Consider the following 18,215-nt stretch of genomic DNA (forward strand, 5'->3'; position numbering starts at 1 on the left):
TGGGGCGGCCGATGTTCAAGCGTATCATGCAAGACGTGGTTGGATACGGGATTACTTCATTTGCAAGCCGGATGCCTGCGGTAGGAATGGGTTTTCCAGTAATTAGAAATGCACAGCGGCAATTCGGATGCTATCATATGGGGTTGCCGGCGACAGTCTCGATGAGTATTTGCGCATGAGTGAGTCCACCTGTCTTGAATCAATGTATAGATTCTGCACCGCGGTGGTCCAAGTTTTTGGCTCTGAATACCTGAGCACCGACGGCCGCGGACACATCCCGCTTGTTGTATGTCAATGAGTCCCGGAGGTTCCCGGGGATGCTTGGAAGCATCGATTTGTATGCATTGGGAGTGGAAGAACTGTCCATTCGGTTAGCAGGGTGCATACAAAGGACATGCCGGTGGGTGCACCGTGATTCTAGAGGAGGTTGCATCTCAGGATCTTTGGATTTGGCACTCTTTCTTCGGGATGGCGGGGCTCTCACAATGACATCAACGTGCTTCAACGCTCCCCCGTGTTTTCTAAGCTTGCCGAAGGCCAAACTCCGGTGGTCAACTATGAGATCAATGGCCACCAGTACAACAAAGGATACAATCATGTTGTGCATTTATCCTGAGTGGTCGACATTTGTGAAGACCATCCCCAGGCCTCAAGGAGAGAAGAGGTGCAGGTTTGCCAAAGAGCAGGAGAGTGCTAGGAAGGATGTGGAGCGGGCATTTTGGGGCGCTGCAAGATCGTTGGGCCATTGTTCGACATCCTGCAAGAACATGGGATGTGGAGACCATGGCCGAGGTGATGACTGCTTGCGTGATCATGCACAACATGATTGTCGAGGACGAGCGGGATGATTCCATCTTTGATAAGGAGTGGAATTTCCATGGGGATTTGGTTGAGCCCCAACATGGACCGACTACATTCGAGCAGTTCCTCCACACGCATCATGAAATTCGAGACCGGGCAGCCCACAACCAACTCCAGGGTGATTTGGTAACATGTAAGAAATCAGTAGGGATTCTTCCTATTTATTTGAGTGTTTGAACTATATTTGAAACAATATTTGTTTAATTGTACTATTTGTATTGTGTGATTTGTAATAACTTGGCACATTTGTTTAGTTGTACTATTTGTATTTTATGATTTATAATAATTCGACACATTTGTTTGAATTTTCTTTACTTTATGTTTGTATCTGAATTGGCCACTATTTTGGAGTTGGTGTGTTTGCCGAACCAAAATGGGGCGCCCTGCTGGCCGCACTGCCCGACCCAAACGGACTGGAGGCCGGATTCTGTCCGTCCCGCGAGGCCGCGACCCAAACGATCACAAATACTCGTCCGTTTGGGTCGTGTGGCTGGAGTTGCCCTTACTAGGAGAAGAGGACTTCCGAAGGAAATGAAGCAGACATGCCACGCAAGTCAAGGAGCATCAGCTGCTAGCACTGGCGTCGGGCAGTGCCACTTGCTACGATGAACGAGAGGGAGGAGGAGGAGGTACCTGCAGTAGTGGAAGATGGGGTCGTAGAAGGTTGTTGCCGTGGAGGTCCCCGCCTTAGCTCCCGTCGTTGCCGCCAGATGAAGAGAGAAGACAGGGTCGGTGACAAACTGAAGAACCACAAGACAAACGATCTTGTTTTATGTTGTGGGATCGATTAAGAACAATCTGTTTTGGGACCCAGCCAAAAGAACTGAGAACTTCTTTTTTGTGCGAAAGAGGAACCGATAACGATCAAACAAAAAGAGTAAATGACATTTTCATCTTTGGCAACGCCACATGTCATTGATTTAACAAGTTTCAGCATGATGGAAAATTAGGCCTTGTATCATATGATTTTCTTCCAAGTGAGGGCGACTGAGTGCTCGGCAACGATACGGAGCAGATGGAGGGAGAGGTGTATTAGCTGGCCAACGGCTCGCTTCGCTGCTAACTGGGCTTAGCCCGGCTCGGCCCTCAGACTCACAAATAAAACGGGTCGTGCTGTGCTGCCCCGCTAAGACGAAAGGCACACCTAGGCACTACCCATGTGAAAAACAAGGTAGTCGCATAATTCCTCTGATGTAAAAATAGGATGTATATTCCCCCGTCCTTTTAACCACGACTCATCAAACGATCCTCGTAGGACGCCCTCTTAATTATTTTGGCTATATACGGTTGATGTACATGCACGAATCGCTCACTATTGCCTTAATTATCTTCGTTTTATCTGCATTTCTTCCTTAATGACAATAGAGAATCATTATCACGCGATGTATTTTTCTTTACCCAAGTTATAAGGAGTTCTGATTTGACAGATCATGTTTCGGCGTCTGTAGTTCTTGCTGATGAGATATCATATCTCTAGAAGTATGGAGAAAAATCTTGTTTATTATGTCAAATATCTATTTGATCTTTTTAGTTCGGCAGATAAATATGAAGATATCTTTTTATGTCAAATATTTACTCTTATGAAAATTTGAGATGTTGTGTGTGTTACCTACACCTCGAAACTACTTGCAAATCATATTCATGATATATATTTTATGTGGTACATATTAATTGATATTTGGAACAAAGTTGATGAATTAGATCCAAATATTTAAATAACTCATGTAATATAGAAGAGTAAAATTAAAATTGTAGTAACACACAGATATTTAGTCACTAGACAATATATGATAAGACGAACTGCATAGAAATGAATTGCAAAAAAAGCTAAACAAACCAAAATTATTAAAATATATTTTTGCATATATAGAAATATTGAATGTTATCTGTTTCAGTTCTAGAAGGAATAAGAGTTTGCCTGCCTCAGAAAATATTTGTCCTCCGCCCAGCATATCCTCATCCCGGTCCTGCGGCGGCGGCTGCAGACAACAAGCACCCAAAAGATTCAGCACACGAAGCTAAAAAGAATACGGGAGAACTCCCCAGCGTGAAACTCCGCTCGTAAAACCAGTACTAATCGAATCCGTTCAAAACAGTCCGCTAATTGCAAAACCTTGTAAGCACACGGAACCGAAGCGTCCGAAGTCGCGCGAAATGGAAAGTTGCTCAGGGTTTTACCTGGGGGCGCGAGGAGTCACCATGGTCAGGATAACTTTCATGTGATTAACAATTCTTTTTCTAGAAGATTGCAAGGCTGGCAGCCGTTTGGTTTGCTTGAGAGCTTTACTGCGATATTATTCATATCCAAGGGTGTGAATGCAACTTCTGCTCATTATCTTGGTCCTGTTATTCTTCTTGTTGGTAGTATTCTTCAGCTAGCATTGTTGCTATGGCAGTATCCTTACTAAGGTACGAGTGACATGATTCGTTGTATGTATATTTTTTCATCAAGAAAACTATTAACTCATAACTACTTATGCAGGATGTGGTTGCTACATGGCTCGTTGTTTGCTTGAGCTGTTTCTTTTATCTTCTGGTAGCATTCACAGACATCATTTGTTTCAAGAATACCAAAATTAGCATAACGTTGGAAATTTTCACTCTTGGTTCTCACTATCCGCATGCATGTACTACGATTTTCTACCCAGGTTAGACAAATGATTTGTATTGCTTTCTTGTTATTTAGTCTGCTGTTTAACACTTGAAATGTTTTCCTCTTGTTTAAGAGATGTTCCAATTCAATTGGATTCGTTTGGGTGTTGCTATTGCAGGGGCTAGTCTACTAGTCCCAGCACTCCTTAGCTGGCATGCTTTATTCTCCGAACCCGATGCACCCAAAACATTGGTAGATCTTATATTAAGGGGAGACATATTGTTCAAGGTAATTATAAAGTCTCCTCTGTTCAACCACATGTTCTTCAATGCATGACTTCTTATTCATATTATTCAAGGACCACTTTTTTTGACGGGAAAGCTTTGATTTTTCATTTTGTAGATGTGTAATATCACCAATTCACCGTTCAGACTTCTTGACGACATATTCATATGTGTTCCTGCAACTAGAGGGGTAGCGAATTTCTTACAGGGCATACTACATGAGTGCTTTCATTGAGACCTTATTTGTTGGTGAGTCTATGCCATGCCTGTTTACGTGTTCTGAATTTGATAAGACAAATATTCTCCTAAGCAGCCAATGTGACATGCCCATTTTGCATCTGTGAGAAAAAAAATGAAATCCTAAGCAACCGTGCATTTGTTCACATGATCAGAATATATTACTGTGATTCTGGTTGTAGTTTAAATAAACAACCCTATAATGACCTGTTTCACACCACGAGTAGGTGTGCACATGCACACAATTCCTAGAACATAAGACATCTCTTTTTAAGAAAAATACTTTTTCTTACCGTAGCCACTTAAATAGGTGTCATTTTGTAGCCACTTAAATAGGTGTCATTTTGTAGCAATGTAAATAGGTGTTGTTGTGTCGCGGAAGTTTGAAAACAACTGCGATGCTACGGTAATTCGATACCCGGGGCTGAAGAACATAGTGCAATTTACCACCAATTTCCACTGTAACATAATTCTCAACAAGGAGCAGTACTTTTAATGTTGGATACAGGGGAAAAACTGATGGCTATAATCATAGAGGCAAATTCTTAATTTGGAAGTCGACACCATAATTGTACCAACTTAGCTCACCCAGCGTTAATGATCATATCTTAAAACGGTCCGATCTCTACTCTTCAGGACTGGCACCGGCCGGCGGCCAGGAACTCCAAGACATATCTCTGCAGCTCCTGAAACTCTGGTCCAGATAGAGACACTTCAACCAAAAAAACTGCACAAGGTCGCTTCAGATGCTCCGTCATAGTCCTTTCTCTTACCATATGGCCGCTGAGCTCTCAGACTGCTAGATTGATCCTCACGCCGAGAAATTCCTGGCCTGACTTCCCAAGGGCTTGCTTCTTCCCTAGCACAGGTTGATCAATCATTTCTTGCCAAGTCGTTAATTCACTTTTAGATCATGAAAATTGAGAATTGTTTAAAGATTGTAAAGCGAGGTTTGAATTCGTAGTACTGTATCTGTGGTAGAAGGAAAACTCTTTGGCAGATTCAGAGATAAGGACATTGAAAGGTCGATCACTGTCTTGCATAAACATACGTGCATTTGAGACCAAATACGATAAACCCTCCAGGTTTGCTCTTTTGCCTTCCAAAGTGTTCTCATCAACCGGTGGAGTTGGCTAATTTGTTCCAAGAAGCAACAAATTTTAGGCATTGCAAGAACGCAGGTTGCAAGTTTCTATCAAAGAAGAAAACCTAACCTGGACAGGGCGGTGCGTTGTTTTTTCACGATGGGCTAGATACGAATCATGCGATCGATCTTTTGGGCCTGATGGGCCTAGTCCGGTCTGGGCCAAAGTGTATTTGAAGGAGAAAACAAGGTTGCACGTAAATAGTCTAAACTACCCTTGATAATTATCTAATCTGTTTCTAAAATAGAAAAACTGATGCAACTAATACAATGAAAAACACCTTTTCTTGAGAGATCATAACTCATAATGGTATGAATTCGAAGAGAGCGCACCATAACTAAAATGGAGCAAGAAGAATACAACGATTAATCTAGTTAACCTGACGGTTCGTCGTCACCATGAAGACCTCGCTCCACCATGATGAAAAGCAGGCAACGGGACGGCAAGTCCGGCCGCCCATCCAGCATCGCCGTGCACTGCAGCAGCATGGGCCAATCCTTGCGTCGATCGTCCAGCGTCAGCCGCACCGCCAGCGGCACGCGTTCCTGCCTCTGGCGCCGGCCCTCCACGCCCTCGTACACCTGGTCGGGCAGCCCGCGCCCCTCGCCCGTGGCCACGACGGGCACCTCCACCACGCTCCGCGCCGGGACGCAGAACTCGCCGAGATCGTCCGCGGCGCGGGCGATGGGTACGCCTTCGTACTCCACCACCGCGCCGCGCGGCTTCAAGCAGTGCCTCCACACGTCGTTGTTCTTGACGCGGACGGCCAGGCGGAAGGTGGGGGCCACGCCGCCGGCGCTGCTCCGGCCGAGACCATCGAAGCTGGCGACGGTCGCGGAGAACTCGGGTGGAATGCAACTAACCGTGATGAGGAGGGCGGTCAGGGCGAGGGATAAGAGCAGAACGATGCACACGAGCAACGCACTCACGAGCCGTGGATGCCTCTGGGCGAAATTGCCTTCCATGGATGGATCACCAGCTCGCCGAGCGATTGAGATTAGGAATTTTTCTTTTGAAAACTAACTAAGGTCAGGAGCTAACTAACTAACAGATCCCGATGAGCTTTGGTGTTTATGAACCGGTCGATGCAGCCGTGATCATCCAGCAAATATACGAGTATTTATGTCGCCGTACGTTCAAACAAAGCAAGATATGTATATCCCTCAAAAAGAAAAAGAAAAATAAAATACGCAAGGGTCAAGGTACAGGCCGTTGCAGCAACAGATTGGGTTAACTAACCAATAAACTCGGATCTATCTAAACTACCTTACCGTGTGTACGCGGTCGATATGTTTGTGCTGTACTTGGTTTTTCGCACAAAAGCTGGAGGCTAGCAAAGGAAGAACAGTCCAAGATCAAAAAAGCATGGGTCAGGCCGTCGACCTAGAACAAGCGGCCTACCATGCCATCCCCGCCGACGAAGCACCGGTGCTGGGCCACGCTCCGCCGGCATCTGCCGAAGGCAAGAGCGAAGGCGAAGGACGTGCGCTCCTCATTGGGTTCGTTGCGTCGTTTGCACTCATGATGCTCACGCTTTGGCCCTTCGACTACATCAAGTCCGCCAACATCCCGTCTTTCTCGGTGGGCCTCGCCGGCTTCGACGGGATCGACCCGGCCCGGCCCGGCCCCGTCGTCTCGCCGGCGTTCAACCTCACGCTCCGGATGAACAAGACCTGCGTCGACCGTGCCCAGCTGATCGTGTCGTACTCCGGCGTGGCGCTCGGCTGGGGCCACGTGGAGCCGGGAGACTGCACCTCGAGGCAGCCCTGGGGGAAAGCCGTGGAGATCGTGGCCGGGGCCGACGGGGTCGGGCTCTCGACGCCCCTCCGGCAGCGCCTGGCGTCGGAGTGGCGTTCAGGCCCGGTGCAGCTCGACGTCCACGTGATGGTCTACAACGACAACCCCCGTGGCGTCTCTGCCCACGACAGGGTGATGATGCGGTGCAAGGTGATGACGGACGGGCTGCAGTCCGAGTCATTGCCCTGCGCGTGGTATTGTTTACGGCCTTACCATTATGGTATTATTGTTTAGGACTCTTGCCCCTCTTGGATCCACGGATTTCCGGTTGAGGTGTTGAGAAATAAATTTCTAGATTCTATGGAGAATTTGTCAGGAACGATCGACCGAATGAGCTTGTATAACTAATTCCTAAAGAAATTTCTATGTAATGATTTCAAATATACAGCAGATCTACCACGTGTGTCACAAAACCTCCCTTGGAACGATGAGGCAGCACGAAATCTTCTCTAGATAAAATGCTTACTAATGTTGTAATTTGTTATCCAGATACATGAGAAGAAGCAGCTGAGATAATTTGCGTGCTAAAGAACAGATGTAATGATAATAACTAGGCAGGCTTGATCACCCACAATCAAAAATACGATTCGTAGGTTCAGCCGTTGTCGTGGCGTGCTGACATGGACAAAATGGATCGGGCTGGTCATACGATCTTGCGAAAAAAAACTGTCTTTTCTGCTCTATCTTGTCTGCTCTCGTTGACCTCAGTTTCCCCAAATCACAAGCAGACAGAACTCCCGCGAAATTGAAGTCAACGTCGGTGGAGGTGGAGTTCATCGGAGGTCCAACGACCGTCCAAGCGGCCGTCGCCGGCAAAGGACCCTTGGCTCGTGAACCTGGTGGTGCGGCACCTAATTCTGCATGGCTTAAGCTCACCACACTCCCTCCTCCCCTGTAAGCGGCGATTCTATCAACACTGCTATGTAGATACATGTAATAGAAAGTCACTTAATATGTGATGAAGAGAGTGTATTTTAATGGTATATGGTGTATGATGCCACGTGTCAGCATGTGGCTGGTTGCATGAAGCACATGGGTTCTGTCGGTAGAAAAGAGTTTTTGCTCCTCCCCTTCCTTACGTCAAGTTCATAGACTGACGGTGACATTTTTTCCCTCTTTATTATCTTTGATCACTGAGTGATCGAGTTTTTTCTTGCATGTACTGTCGCCTCTCTCCGCCGTCTCATCTTTAAAATGAGTGCGAGGGCCCGGGGCCGTGCTCTGCTGAAACTTCATCTCTAAGCCGCAATGCCCCTGAGCAGAGCAACCGTCGGATGCTAGGTTTGCTACATCGTCTCGCTTTATCTCGTTCCATCATCTTTCTCCACCCACTAGGGCTGGCATAAAATCTCGTTACTTACCGAGCAGCTCGAGTACTCGGCTTGGCAGCTTAACGAGCAGAGACAACATTGTTTTCATATCGTTAAGCATAAGAAGCTTACCCGCGAGTACTCATTGAGCTCGTTGATATTTTTCCAATGCTTAGCCTAGCCAACTGATAGCAACATTTGGTCAGCACAGGGTCCAATCCACCTCTGCATTGATGTAACCTCAGGTTCAACCCATCATGTTGCTCTTTTTTTACTGCTAAAGATTTTAAGTTCAGTAGTTAACAAAACTGAGCGAAACCGTCTACTATTTTTAGTGTGAATTTCATTATTTACTCCGTGTTGTGTCTTTTGTGATATTGTTTATCCCAATTTAAAATTCCTGCCACATTTACCCCATATATTTATACAAATGATTGTTTCTTTCCCCTTTAACAAAATCCGATGCTAACATGTTGGGCCCACTGTTCGAAGTGGCGTGGCATGTCCACGTGGAAACCATAATTTGCCAAGGCGTTTTATCTCAGATCAAAACTGTTTGCATCCTCCCAACCTGTTTTCTCTCTTTACCTCTGTCGTATGAAGCGTTCAAACTCACAACAACCAGCGGGAAGGAGTCTGAAACCGAGAGGTGGCAAGGGCGAGGGCTGGGTTCGGCCTCGGTGATCGCCAGAAATCTTTACCTCCTCTAGGTAAAGAAATCGTGTCGCATCCTCCTTTCCCCTTGATCTCCGCATAGATTTCCTGTTGCGGAGCAAGTCTGTCGTGGTTTTTTGCCCTCTACCTTCTAGTGGATGTGATGATCATCATCTTCAAAAATTGTTGGTACAAGTATACTTTTTGCGTTTTTTATCATGGCCTATGTCAGGATGGAAACGGGGCGGGTCTGGACGGGTCTACCAAATCCATGTACATATCCATCCCCAAACCAACTATCCATCCACGAAAATATCCCTGGATGCAAAATAATACCCACATCCATATCCACCGGGTATCCATGGATTATCCATATCCATGAAATCAACATCATAAACAACAACAACGAGCGAGCATCGAGGAAGAGGGAGCATATCGGTGGGGGAACTGGGAGTCGAGGACAGATCAGGTGCGGCGGCTCGTGGGTTGGGAGTGTGGGACTGAGGGAGAGAAGGGAGTCAGGGTTAGGTTTGAGTGGAAATGAACTATTTGTATGACTCATATAGCTAACTAATGGACTCATATGTCAGTAATTTATTTATTTTAATAAATACCGGGTATCCATGGATATCCATGAATGAAATGTGATATCCGTGTCCGCTCCACGAGTTGATGGGTATCAATTCGTGGATATCCATGGATCGAAAACTTTTTTCATACCCTGGATCCATGGGCTGGATATCCATAGATATCTACATTTTGACTATCCATTGCCATCTTGAGTCCTAGGATTTAATAAAAAATTGTTGACAAATACGCTTTCAACGTGGACATGCCATGTCAATGTGAATAGTGGGCCCATCATGTCAGATGAGGGTAATTTGTTAAAAGGTGTAAAGACTGACACATTTGTACAAATAGAGGATAAAATGTGGAAGAGTTTTAAAATGAGGTAAAACACAAATGACCAAACATAAGATATAAAGTAGAATTCACTCCTTTTTTAGCTATTAAGGAGTTTACAGACGCTCGACGAGCATTCATGAGTACAAAACGAGCAGAGCCAAACAGGCTTTTGAGATTGTTAAGATTATCCACTGTAACAAGCCGGACTCTTTAATGAACCCGCTAATTAAGGAACGGAGCGTGTGATTCGATCCAAGCATGCTGAGCCCCAGAAAGAGATGCATAATTAAACAGCACTAGCCATTTAGACCTATTTATACCACCGAAAGTAATGTGCATAGATCGAGTCATGCAACTCGAGGCTGCGTGACCCCCCGTATGCGGCAGGCGTTGTACGTGTACGTGTGCGTGAGCAATCAGAGTTCTAAAATAGAAAATCGGATGCAATTAATACAATGAAAATACATTTTATTGAAAGATCATGACATATAAGGGTAGGAATTCAAAGAGAGCACAACATAATTAAAATGGAGCAAGAAGAATACGATGATTAGTCTACTAATTAACTTGATGGTACGGTTCACCGCCTTAATGAAGACCTTGCTCCACCATGATGAAAAGCAGGCAACGGGACGGCAAGTCCGGCCGCCCATCCAGCATCGCCGTGCACTGCAGCAGCATGGGCCAACCCGGGCCAAGTACCACGTGGAGCTCGTCCAGCGTCAGCCGCATCGCCAGCGGCACGCGTTCCTGCTTGTGGCGCCGGCTCTGGACGCCCTCGTACAGCTTCTCGGGCAGCCCGAGCCCCTCGCTCGTGGCCACGACGGGCACCTCCACGACGCTCCGTGCCGGGACGCAGAACTCGCTCAGATCTTGGGCGCGGGCGATGGGCACGCCATCGTACTCCACCGCCGCGCCGCGCGGCTTGAAGCAGTGCCTCCACACGTTGCCGTTCTTGACGCGGAGGGCCAAGCGGAAGGTGGGGGACGCGCCGCCGGTGCTCCGGCCGATGCCATCGAAGCTGGCGACCGTCGCGGAGAACTCGGGTGGAGACGAACTGAGCGTGATGGTGAGGGCGGCCACGGCGAGCATCAAGAGCGCAACGATGCACAGGAACAACGCATTCGCGAGCCGTGGATGCCTCTGGCTGAAACTTTCTTCCATGGATGGATCGCCAAGCTCGCCGAGCGATTGAGGTTAGGAACTTTTCTTTTGAAAACGAACTAACTAACTAACAGATACCGCCGTTCTTTGGTGCGGATATAGATCGATCGATGCAGCTGCGATCGTCCACCACAAAATATATTTACGTTGCCCTACGTGCAAACAAAGCGAGATTGGTTTATCCCTCAAAAAGAAAAGGATAAATCAAAGATAAATGTACTCCTGGTACGTACTCAAGGGTCAAGGTACAGGCCGTTGCAGTAACAGGTTGCTTTAATTAACCAATGGACTCGGATCTAAACAACCTTACCGTACACGTGGCCGATATGTATATGTTAATTTGTGCTGCAGAATTGGTCTCTCGCACAAAGCAGGAGGCTAGCAAAGGAAGAATAGTCCAAGATCGAAGAAACATGGGTCAGGCCGTCGACCTAGAACAAGCGGCCTACCATGCCATCCCCGCCGACGAAGCACCGGTGCTGGGCCACGCTCCGCCGGCATCTGCTGAAGGCAAGAGCGAAGGCGAAGGACGCGCGCTCCTCATCGCGTTTGTAGCGTTGTTTGTACTCACGATGCTCACGCTTGGGCCCTTCGACTACCTCAAGTCCGCCAACATCCCGTCTTTCTCGGTGGGCCTCGCCGGCTTCGACGGGATCGACCCGGCCCGGCCCGGCCCCGTGGTCTCGCCGGCGTTCAACCTCACGCTCCGGATGAACAAGACCTGCGTCGACTCGCGGAGTTGACCGTGTCGTACTCCGGCGTGGCGCTCGGCTGGGGCCACGTGGAGCCGGGAGACTGCACCTCGAGGCAGCCCTGGGGGAAAGCCGTGGAGATCGAGGCCCGGGCCGACGGGGTCGGGCTCTCGACGCCGCTCCGGCAGCGCCTGGCGTCGGAGTGGCGTTCAGGCCCGGTGCAGCTCGACGTCCACGTGATGGTCTACAACGACAACCCCCGTGGCGTCTCTGCCCACGAGACGGTGATGACCGACGGGCTGCAGGCGGAGTCATTGCCTTGCACGTGGTATTGTTTACGGCCTTACCATTATGGTATGCTAACCTAGAAGGCTAGAACCTCTAGCCCATCTTGGATCCTCGGATTTCCGGGTGAGGTGTTGAGAAATAAATTTCTAGATTTTATGTGATAGTCGTCAGGAACGAGCTTGTATGATTCCTAAGAAAGTTCTATGCAATGATTTCAAGGATTTAGCAGATCTTGCACGTGTGACACAAAACCATTTTTAGGAACGATGAGGGAGCACAAAATCTTCTATAGATAAAAAAAATCCTTGATGTTGTTATCTAGCAGGATTTGCAAAAACTAATTCACCTTTGTCCTCGATAAATTTAAAACGGAATCAAGAGAAGAACCTGGGATAATTTGCTTGCTAAAGAACAAATGTACTGATGACCTAGGTTAGCATTACACCTTCTGCAGCGTCCAACTCCATGTGGACTAATAATCACCGGCAAGAGGATTAATCGTACTACGGCTACAGCAGAGCAGCTAGGCGTTCAAATATACCTGTGCCCGTCAAAAGTCAGAATCATTGACAGTAGCAAACTCAACACAGCATATACTGTAATTTTCGTCTTATCCCTGGGACTGTCAGCACCAGAGAACCTGAAATAGCAAACAAGATGAAGGATTTCAAATTAACAAAATCACTTCGAAGTAGTACTTGAATTGTTCCGCTTTTATATTTAATTTGCACTAGTGTGCTTGATGAAGTTATTTACCCTGGCTGTGATGAATTTATTGTCAAACCGAAGCCGAAAGGGAAGAGTGGATCATAGTGTGGGTCTCCAACATTCATAGGCAGTTGGTCAACAGACTTGAACCAAGTGCGTGAAAGCTTTCCAGTGAAGCCATAGTCCCCAAAGAGGACATCAGCAACACCCTGACCTTCTGTGCCAGGCAGCCAGGCAGCAACAAGCGCTTCCATCAAAGGAAGATAAGGTTCAATGACAACCGGCCGTCCAGAGATGATAACCACTGCACATTTAACTGTCGAACAGACAGTTCGGATTGTGTCTGGACCAGGGTCTAGGATAGTCAGGTCAGTGTCATCACCTACTGTTTCTGCATATGGCGTTTCACCAACAACAACGATGGCGAATGAAAAATCGTTTGTCTTCATGAAGCTGTTATCAGGGTTCTCAGAGTAAACAACAGGTGTGTCACCAACAGTAGACTTTATGGCATCAAGAACTGTTGTGCCTGCAGAAAATATGGAATAATATTCAAAATTATATAGAACATCCATTTAAACATTTCGACCAGGGATGCTTCAAACATCACAATTTAAATTCACTAAATAACAAACAGTAGTACAGTACCAACCTAAGTATGGCATAGTTTTGGCAAATAAGAATCTGAAGTATCAAGGTTCCTTCTTAAAAAAAAACCCGAAGACCAGAGTAATATATTCTTAAGGTATATTAGAAAGCACATACCGGCTGTAATATCTCCACTGCCCCCCATCCACTGAATTGACCACCCACCACATTGGTAGCCCAAATTGCTAGCATGACTTCCAGCTACAAGGATCCTTCTAGCTTTCTTTGGGAGGGGAAGGAATTGTTGATTAGGTGTGTTGCCGTTTTTTAGTAGAACAAGTGATTTCCTGACGGCTTCTCTAGCCAATTCTCTGTGCTCCTGTTAAATTTATACAGTCAGTTATGTACATGTATTTCCACACTTAACATACAAGGACCATACAAAATGTTGTAGCATATCAACCTTCTTTCCAAGCTGATCTGCAAAGCTAAGATCAGCTAAAGGATTCTCGAACAAGCCCATGGTAAATTTGACTCGAAGGATGCGACTCACAGCATCATCAATTCTGCTCATACTGATGATATGCTTGTTAACAAGAGAAGTCGCATCATCAATGTATTCAGTGTAATTGTACGGCACCATAACCTGGAATGGAATTGAAAGAAAGTTTTTGAATTAACAACTTTTGCCCAGATTATTTTGATAAACAACCCGAGTTACTGCCGCTTAACAAATACTAATCACTTCATGTTGCAGTACCACAAGAGAGATAATAGCTCTGAACAGCCTATATTATGCAGTTAAGGTTGGAAATTCATGTTGAAACATGCAATGGGTCAGGCTTCATTTAGGCGATCTTGGGCTTGTGATCTCAGATGCAAGAAATGATGTTGAAATTAAGTATGCCAACAAATTCAGACCAAAAGTATAGGTATATGTCATAGGCACTTCTACGTTTGGAGCCAGATACCTTTTCTTAACTACAAATAAGTAACCGCATTTTCTATAGCTACCAAGAAAACAAGAAATTGTGTTCTAAAAAAGAACATACCATATCAATACCAGCATTTATTCCAGCTTGCACGGAGTAAGTATAGTTTGCGCCAGGTGGTGAGGTTATCCGGTCTATTCCTAGCCAGTCTGATATCACAAACCCCTACAGCCAGTAACCATCCAGAAGTTAGTTTAAGATCACAGCAGAGGAATGTTAAATAAGCTGAGGCACTAACTCGAAAGTGCAGTTTGGATTTCAAGTAGCCAGTGACTAGATCATGATTGGCATGCATTTTTGCACCATTCAAGCTTGAATATGAAACCATGACAGTAGCGACACCCTTTATAATGGAGTCATAATATGGTGGCATGTGAATGCCTAGGAGCCCATGCTCGTCAACAATCGTGTTGTTCTCGTTGACGCCATTATGTGTTCCACCATCACCAACAAAGTGTTTAGCACAAGCAACAACTTTATCCCTATCAGAATCCATAAGCTTAGACATAACATAGAGAATATTCAAGCTACAAGAAATTGAAACTGAGCATATCCCTAAACTATTTTCTCAAACAATGTGGAAGATATTTCAGTGAACAGGAAATGCTCAAGTTGAATTACTGACGGAATGTTTATCTAGGCAAAATACCTGTCAGTTCAAAGTATTGATTCTTTACATCAGATGCATATCCCTAAAAATTGGCTTACATCTACAATTCCATTATATTAACACTGAGAAGAATATCTTACTTGCCAGCAATGTAAGGAACTCCTTTGGTATGATTCTCTGGGATCTCTCCTTGAAGACCAATGATAATATCTGTCATCTCCTGAACAATCTTGTGGTCTTCACTGTAGCTTTCATAGCACCGACCCCATCTAGGATCTCTACAAACCTAAATAAAGTAACAAACAGCATTTTTGACCAACATAACTTTTAATGAAACTTAAAAACTCATAACTGTTCGACTAAAGATGTAACACATGATAGCAGCAAGACAACATAGTGCTGTGCTTACTGCAATGCATGGAGCAAAGGTATATGGAATGCCCGTTGCCCGTACTTCAAGAGCAGTCGCGTCACCAATCCTCTTTACAAGATCAGGATCCCTGATAAACAAAATATAAAATCAGATTGTATAACTACACATATTTATAGATGCCGTTTGGGTGTTCTGCCTGCTACCAAATTTATGTTGCCACTTGCCACATGGATATGAATTTCCCGTAGCTGATTCAACATTTTAGACAACTTAAGAGTAAGGCAAGCACTACCCTTTTGTTTTGAGAAAAAATATAACAATCATAATTAAAACTGTGGCCTTCTAGGAAGCATGTAATTTGACATACAGCAATACATTTACATAAAAGTTAAATGAATATTGCCAGAGAGATGCCTTGTAGCTCCAAGCCCAACGTTGTGAGGGAATATGGTGGCGTTGTAGACGTTGTTATTACCATGAACAGCATCAATACCATAAATCATAGGAATTCCCAGACGTGTTGACAAGGCACCTTTCTGGAATTCATTTACCATGTTGACCCAAATTGCAGGAGTGGCCTGGGGGGCAGGGACACTTCCACCGCCGCTTAAGATGCTACCTAGAACATCATGAAAATTGAGCATTAAGAAGTTGCATAGCCTCATCGAAGGACGACGAAAAGGTTGCATAACCACAGCTTTGCTGATAATAGTGCCACAATGGTAGCTCTAGCTTGTAGTGTTGAAGCCTTTGGTGGTATTAATCTCAAAACTCCCGATGGAGGACATCAAACACGTGTGTGCTCCCAAACAACATTCTCGCACTACACATTTACTTTACTGGATGCCAAAATTGCAACCAAACGTACCTATGAAGTATTTTTTCATGACATCTGCAGATGCTACCGAGCGCTCGATCTGTGTCATTTGGCCAATTTTTTCAGCAAGAGTCATCCTACGGATAAGGTCCTTGATTCTAGTGTTGACAGGCTGCTTCGGATCCTTGTACTTCATGTACTCAGCATCTCCCATCCAAGCAAAACACAGAAGTAGAAGAAGGCATCCCCATGAAACTTTGGGACATATCATCTCTGAAAAATCTCCAAGTATCTCTTCAGGACGGATCTCTGATAAGAGACTAGAAATGGAAAGTAGCAAGTGAGAGAAAAACTAATATCAGATGGCAGACCAAGGAAAGGAAAGAAGAAAATGTTCGAGTACTCCCTCCGTCTCATAATTCTTGTCGAAATATTACATGTATCTAGACGCTTTTAGGAATAAATACATCAATTTTGGGCAAATTTGAGACACGTATATAATACAGCAAACCGGAAGTCGTTTACAGCAGGTAACCAGCGCATAATGGTTTTGTCTTTGCACGGCTTGAACTAAAGTACTAAACCACTACTAATTCTCCGCAAAAGAAAAACTAAAATGACGGGTGGAACCCAAATAAACTAACGCCTCAGGTCAATGGACGTCACCGGTCACCCGACCAAGCAAACCATCAGTGTCAAACACATCCCCTTGGGTCTTTTTAAACAAGAGAATGCCCCATAAAATAGCTTCTACAGATGCACCCCAAATTTGCCGATTGGCGCGCTGGTTGTCCCGCAAGGAGCGAATACGCGCGGATCTTCTTCCACGCCGAGTACAAGAACTAACCTAGAACGAGAGCAACAGCAGGAGGAGCCGAGTAGGTGGTGGTGGTGGTGGTGGAGGCAGAGGTCGACTACTCGACTTGGAGTTGGAAGACAGGTGAAACGGAGTAAAGCAGACAGGGGGGCTGGGGTTACCTTGGAGCAGCGGAAGGCAGAGGATGATTTGCTTGGCGTCTTCTACTCTGCTTCCGGTTCTTCTACTCTGCTTCCAGTTGTGACCTGACCTCGCTCTCCTTCCACTGACGAGGGCGAGCTGAGGCCTGAGGGGTCGTCTCTGCGAGTCTGCGCTTGCTCGCTGCTGCGGTGTTTCGCCACCTCACCGTGGGTGGAAGCCGTTTGGGGTATTCCGTAATCGGGGCCGAGCGTCGTGGGCCGAGCCGGAGCACACAGAGCTGCTCGCTGGTCGCTGCGCAGACGGGCCATGTGTTTATCCTTTTTATTTTCAGGTTCTTTCCTTTCTTTTCGCGCAGAGCTGTCCGATTCGCCTCAAAATTCGTGCTTCTTTCCTTTCTTTCCCTGTAGCTGGTTGACGAGATGAAAGCTAGCCTGCCCCACGGGAGTGATTAGGGCAGGTGGAGCTGCCAAAAATGCAAGTGCTGCGACGTGGTAGAGCCAAGAGAATCTCAACAAAGTTTGAGGTGGGAGTTAACGCCAAAGCATCATGAAGCACCGAAGCTTCCCTAAATTTGGTTTCTTAAATCACTTATACGAGAATTTTTCACAATTCCTTTCCTCTCACGAAAATTCACCAAATGTTCATAGCATGAATAGAAAACCACGCTCCTCGAGTCTAGAAGGAATGGTAGGCGGCGACAACAGTAACGGCGGCGGGGGCATTTGGGCATGGTGGAGGACGGGGGGAGGCTGGAAGGATGATCGGTTAGCTAGGTAATGTTAGAGGGCAGGTCGACAAGCTAGTGGAGGTATCACCAGGGTTGAGAGTAATGATTAAGTGGTATACATAGCATTGGATCAAGATGGGTTGTCACAACTAGAACTTAATGCACTAGAAGGTCCCCTCGTGCAATTTACCCCAGCACATCTTATGTACCACTTTTAGTAATTTTTGTCCCTTCATTTTATATACCTCTTAATTCTTATGCATATTTCGTAACCCTAACAATGAGGCATTTCTTCACATGCCTTCCCTCCTCCCTCCCTCCTCCGGCATTGGCCTCTTGCTCTTGCCAACCATGATCTCAATGCAAAGGCACTGCTAAAGAAAAAGAGAAAAAAAAAGTACTTCAAGCTTCCACACAAGCATCGTGCTTTCCAATGGGAACCAGAATTTTAAGGACGTTTGTAGATAACCAAAAAGTAGTAATAGTTCACCTAAGCGCCGAATTCTTAGGT

The 18,215-nt window shown here is 45.8% G+C and overlaps 2 protein-coding genes across 4 annotated transcripts; one reads left to right on the plus strand and one right to left on the minus strand.

The window, feature by feature from the left end:
• Nucleotides 1-11,141: 11,141 nt before the first annotated feature.
• LOC106866151 lies at nucleotides 11,142-12,157 on the plus strand. Its single transcript, XM_014898904.2, has 2 exons — nucleotides 11,142-11,196; nucleotides 11,303-12,157. The coding sequence occupies exons 1-2, from the start codon at nucleotides 11,166-11,168 to the stop codon at nucleotides 11,692-11,694; spliced, it is 423 nt and encodes a 140-aa protein (XP_014754390.1). The 5' UTR covers nucleotides 11,142-11,165; the 3' UTR covers nucleotides 11,695-12,157.
• Nucleotides 12,158-12,202: 45 nt separating this feature from the next.
• Nucleotides 12,203-17,256, minus strand: LOC100844073 (beta-glucosidase BoGH3B). 3 transcript variants are annotated; one of them, XM_003569876.4, is made up of 11 exons: nucleotides 16,998-17,256; nucleotides 16,071-16,339; nucleotides 15,617-15,821; nucleotides 15,239-15,329; nucleotides 14,970-15,115; nucleotides 14,458-14,701; nucleotides 14,280-14,384; nucleotides 13,691-13,873; nucleotides 13,405-13,606; nucleotides 12,688-13,168; nucleotides 12,203-12,571 (listed from the first exon to the last, which is right to left on the minus strand). In XM_003569876.4, exons 2-11 carry the CDS (start codon nucleotides 16,288-16,290, stop codon nucleotides 12,463-12,465), a joined length of 1,986 nt encoding a protein of 661 aa, XP_003569924.1. In that variant the 5' UTR covers nucleotides 16,291-16,339; nucleotides 16,998-17,256; the 3' UTR covers nucleotides 12,203-12,462. The 3 variants fall into 3 exon arrangements, with proteins under 3 accessions (XP_003569924.1, XP_010232399.1, XP_014755232.1); XM_010234097.3 differs by lacking the exon at nucleotides 16,998-17,256 and adding an exon at nucleotides 16,867-16,997; XM_014899746.2 differs by lacking the exon at nucleotides 16,071-16,339 and having other exon boundaries at nucleotides 16,998-17,255.
• Nucleotides 17,257-18,215: the final 959 nt, after the last annotated feature.

Source organism: Brachypodium distachyon, chromosome 2 (genome assembly GCF_000005505.3).
Source record: "Brachypodium distachyon strain Bd21 chromosome 2, Brachypodium_distachyon_v3.0, whole genome shotgun sequence".
NCBI classification, from domain to species: Eukaryota; Viridiplantae; Streptophyta; class Magnoliopsida; order Poales; family Poaceae; genus Brachypodium; species Brachypodium distachyon.

Bases quoted from the DNA above. Each gene is read 5' to 3' on its own strand.
- LOC100844073 (XM_003569876.4), bottom strand. From the start codon at position 16,290: ATGATATGTCCCAAAGTTTCATGGGGATGCCTTCTTCTACTTCTGTGT. The intron at 14,702-14,969 runs GTAAGATATTCT...GGATTCTGATAG, and splicing joins GTTCCTTACATTGCTGGCAA to GGATAAAGTTGTTGCTTGTG. The intron at 13,874-14,279 runs GTATGTTCTTTT...ATTCCATTCCAG, and splicing joins TAAATGCTGGTATTGATATG to GTTATGGTGCCGTACAATTA.
- LOC106866151 (XM_014898904.2), top strand. From the start codon at position 11,166: ATGTACTCCTGGTACGTACTCAAGGGTCAAG. The intron at 11,197-11,302 runs GTACAGGCCGTT...TTTGTGCTGCAG, and splicing joins GTACGTACTCAAGGGTCAAG to AATTGGTCTCTCGCACAAAG.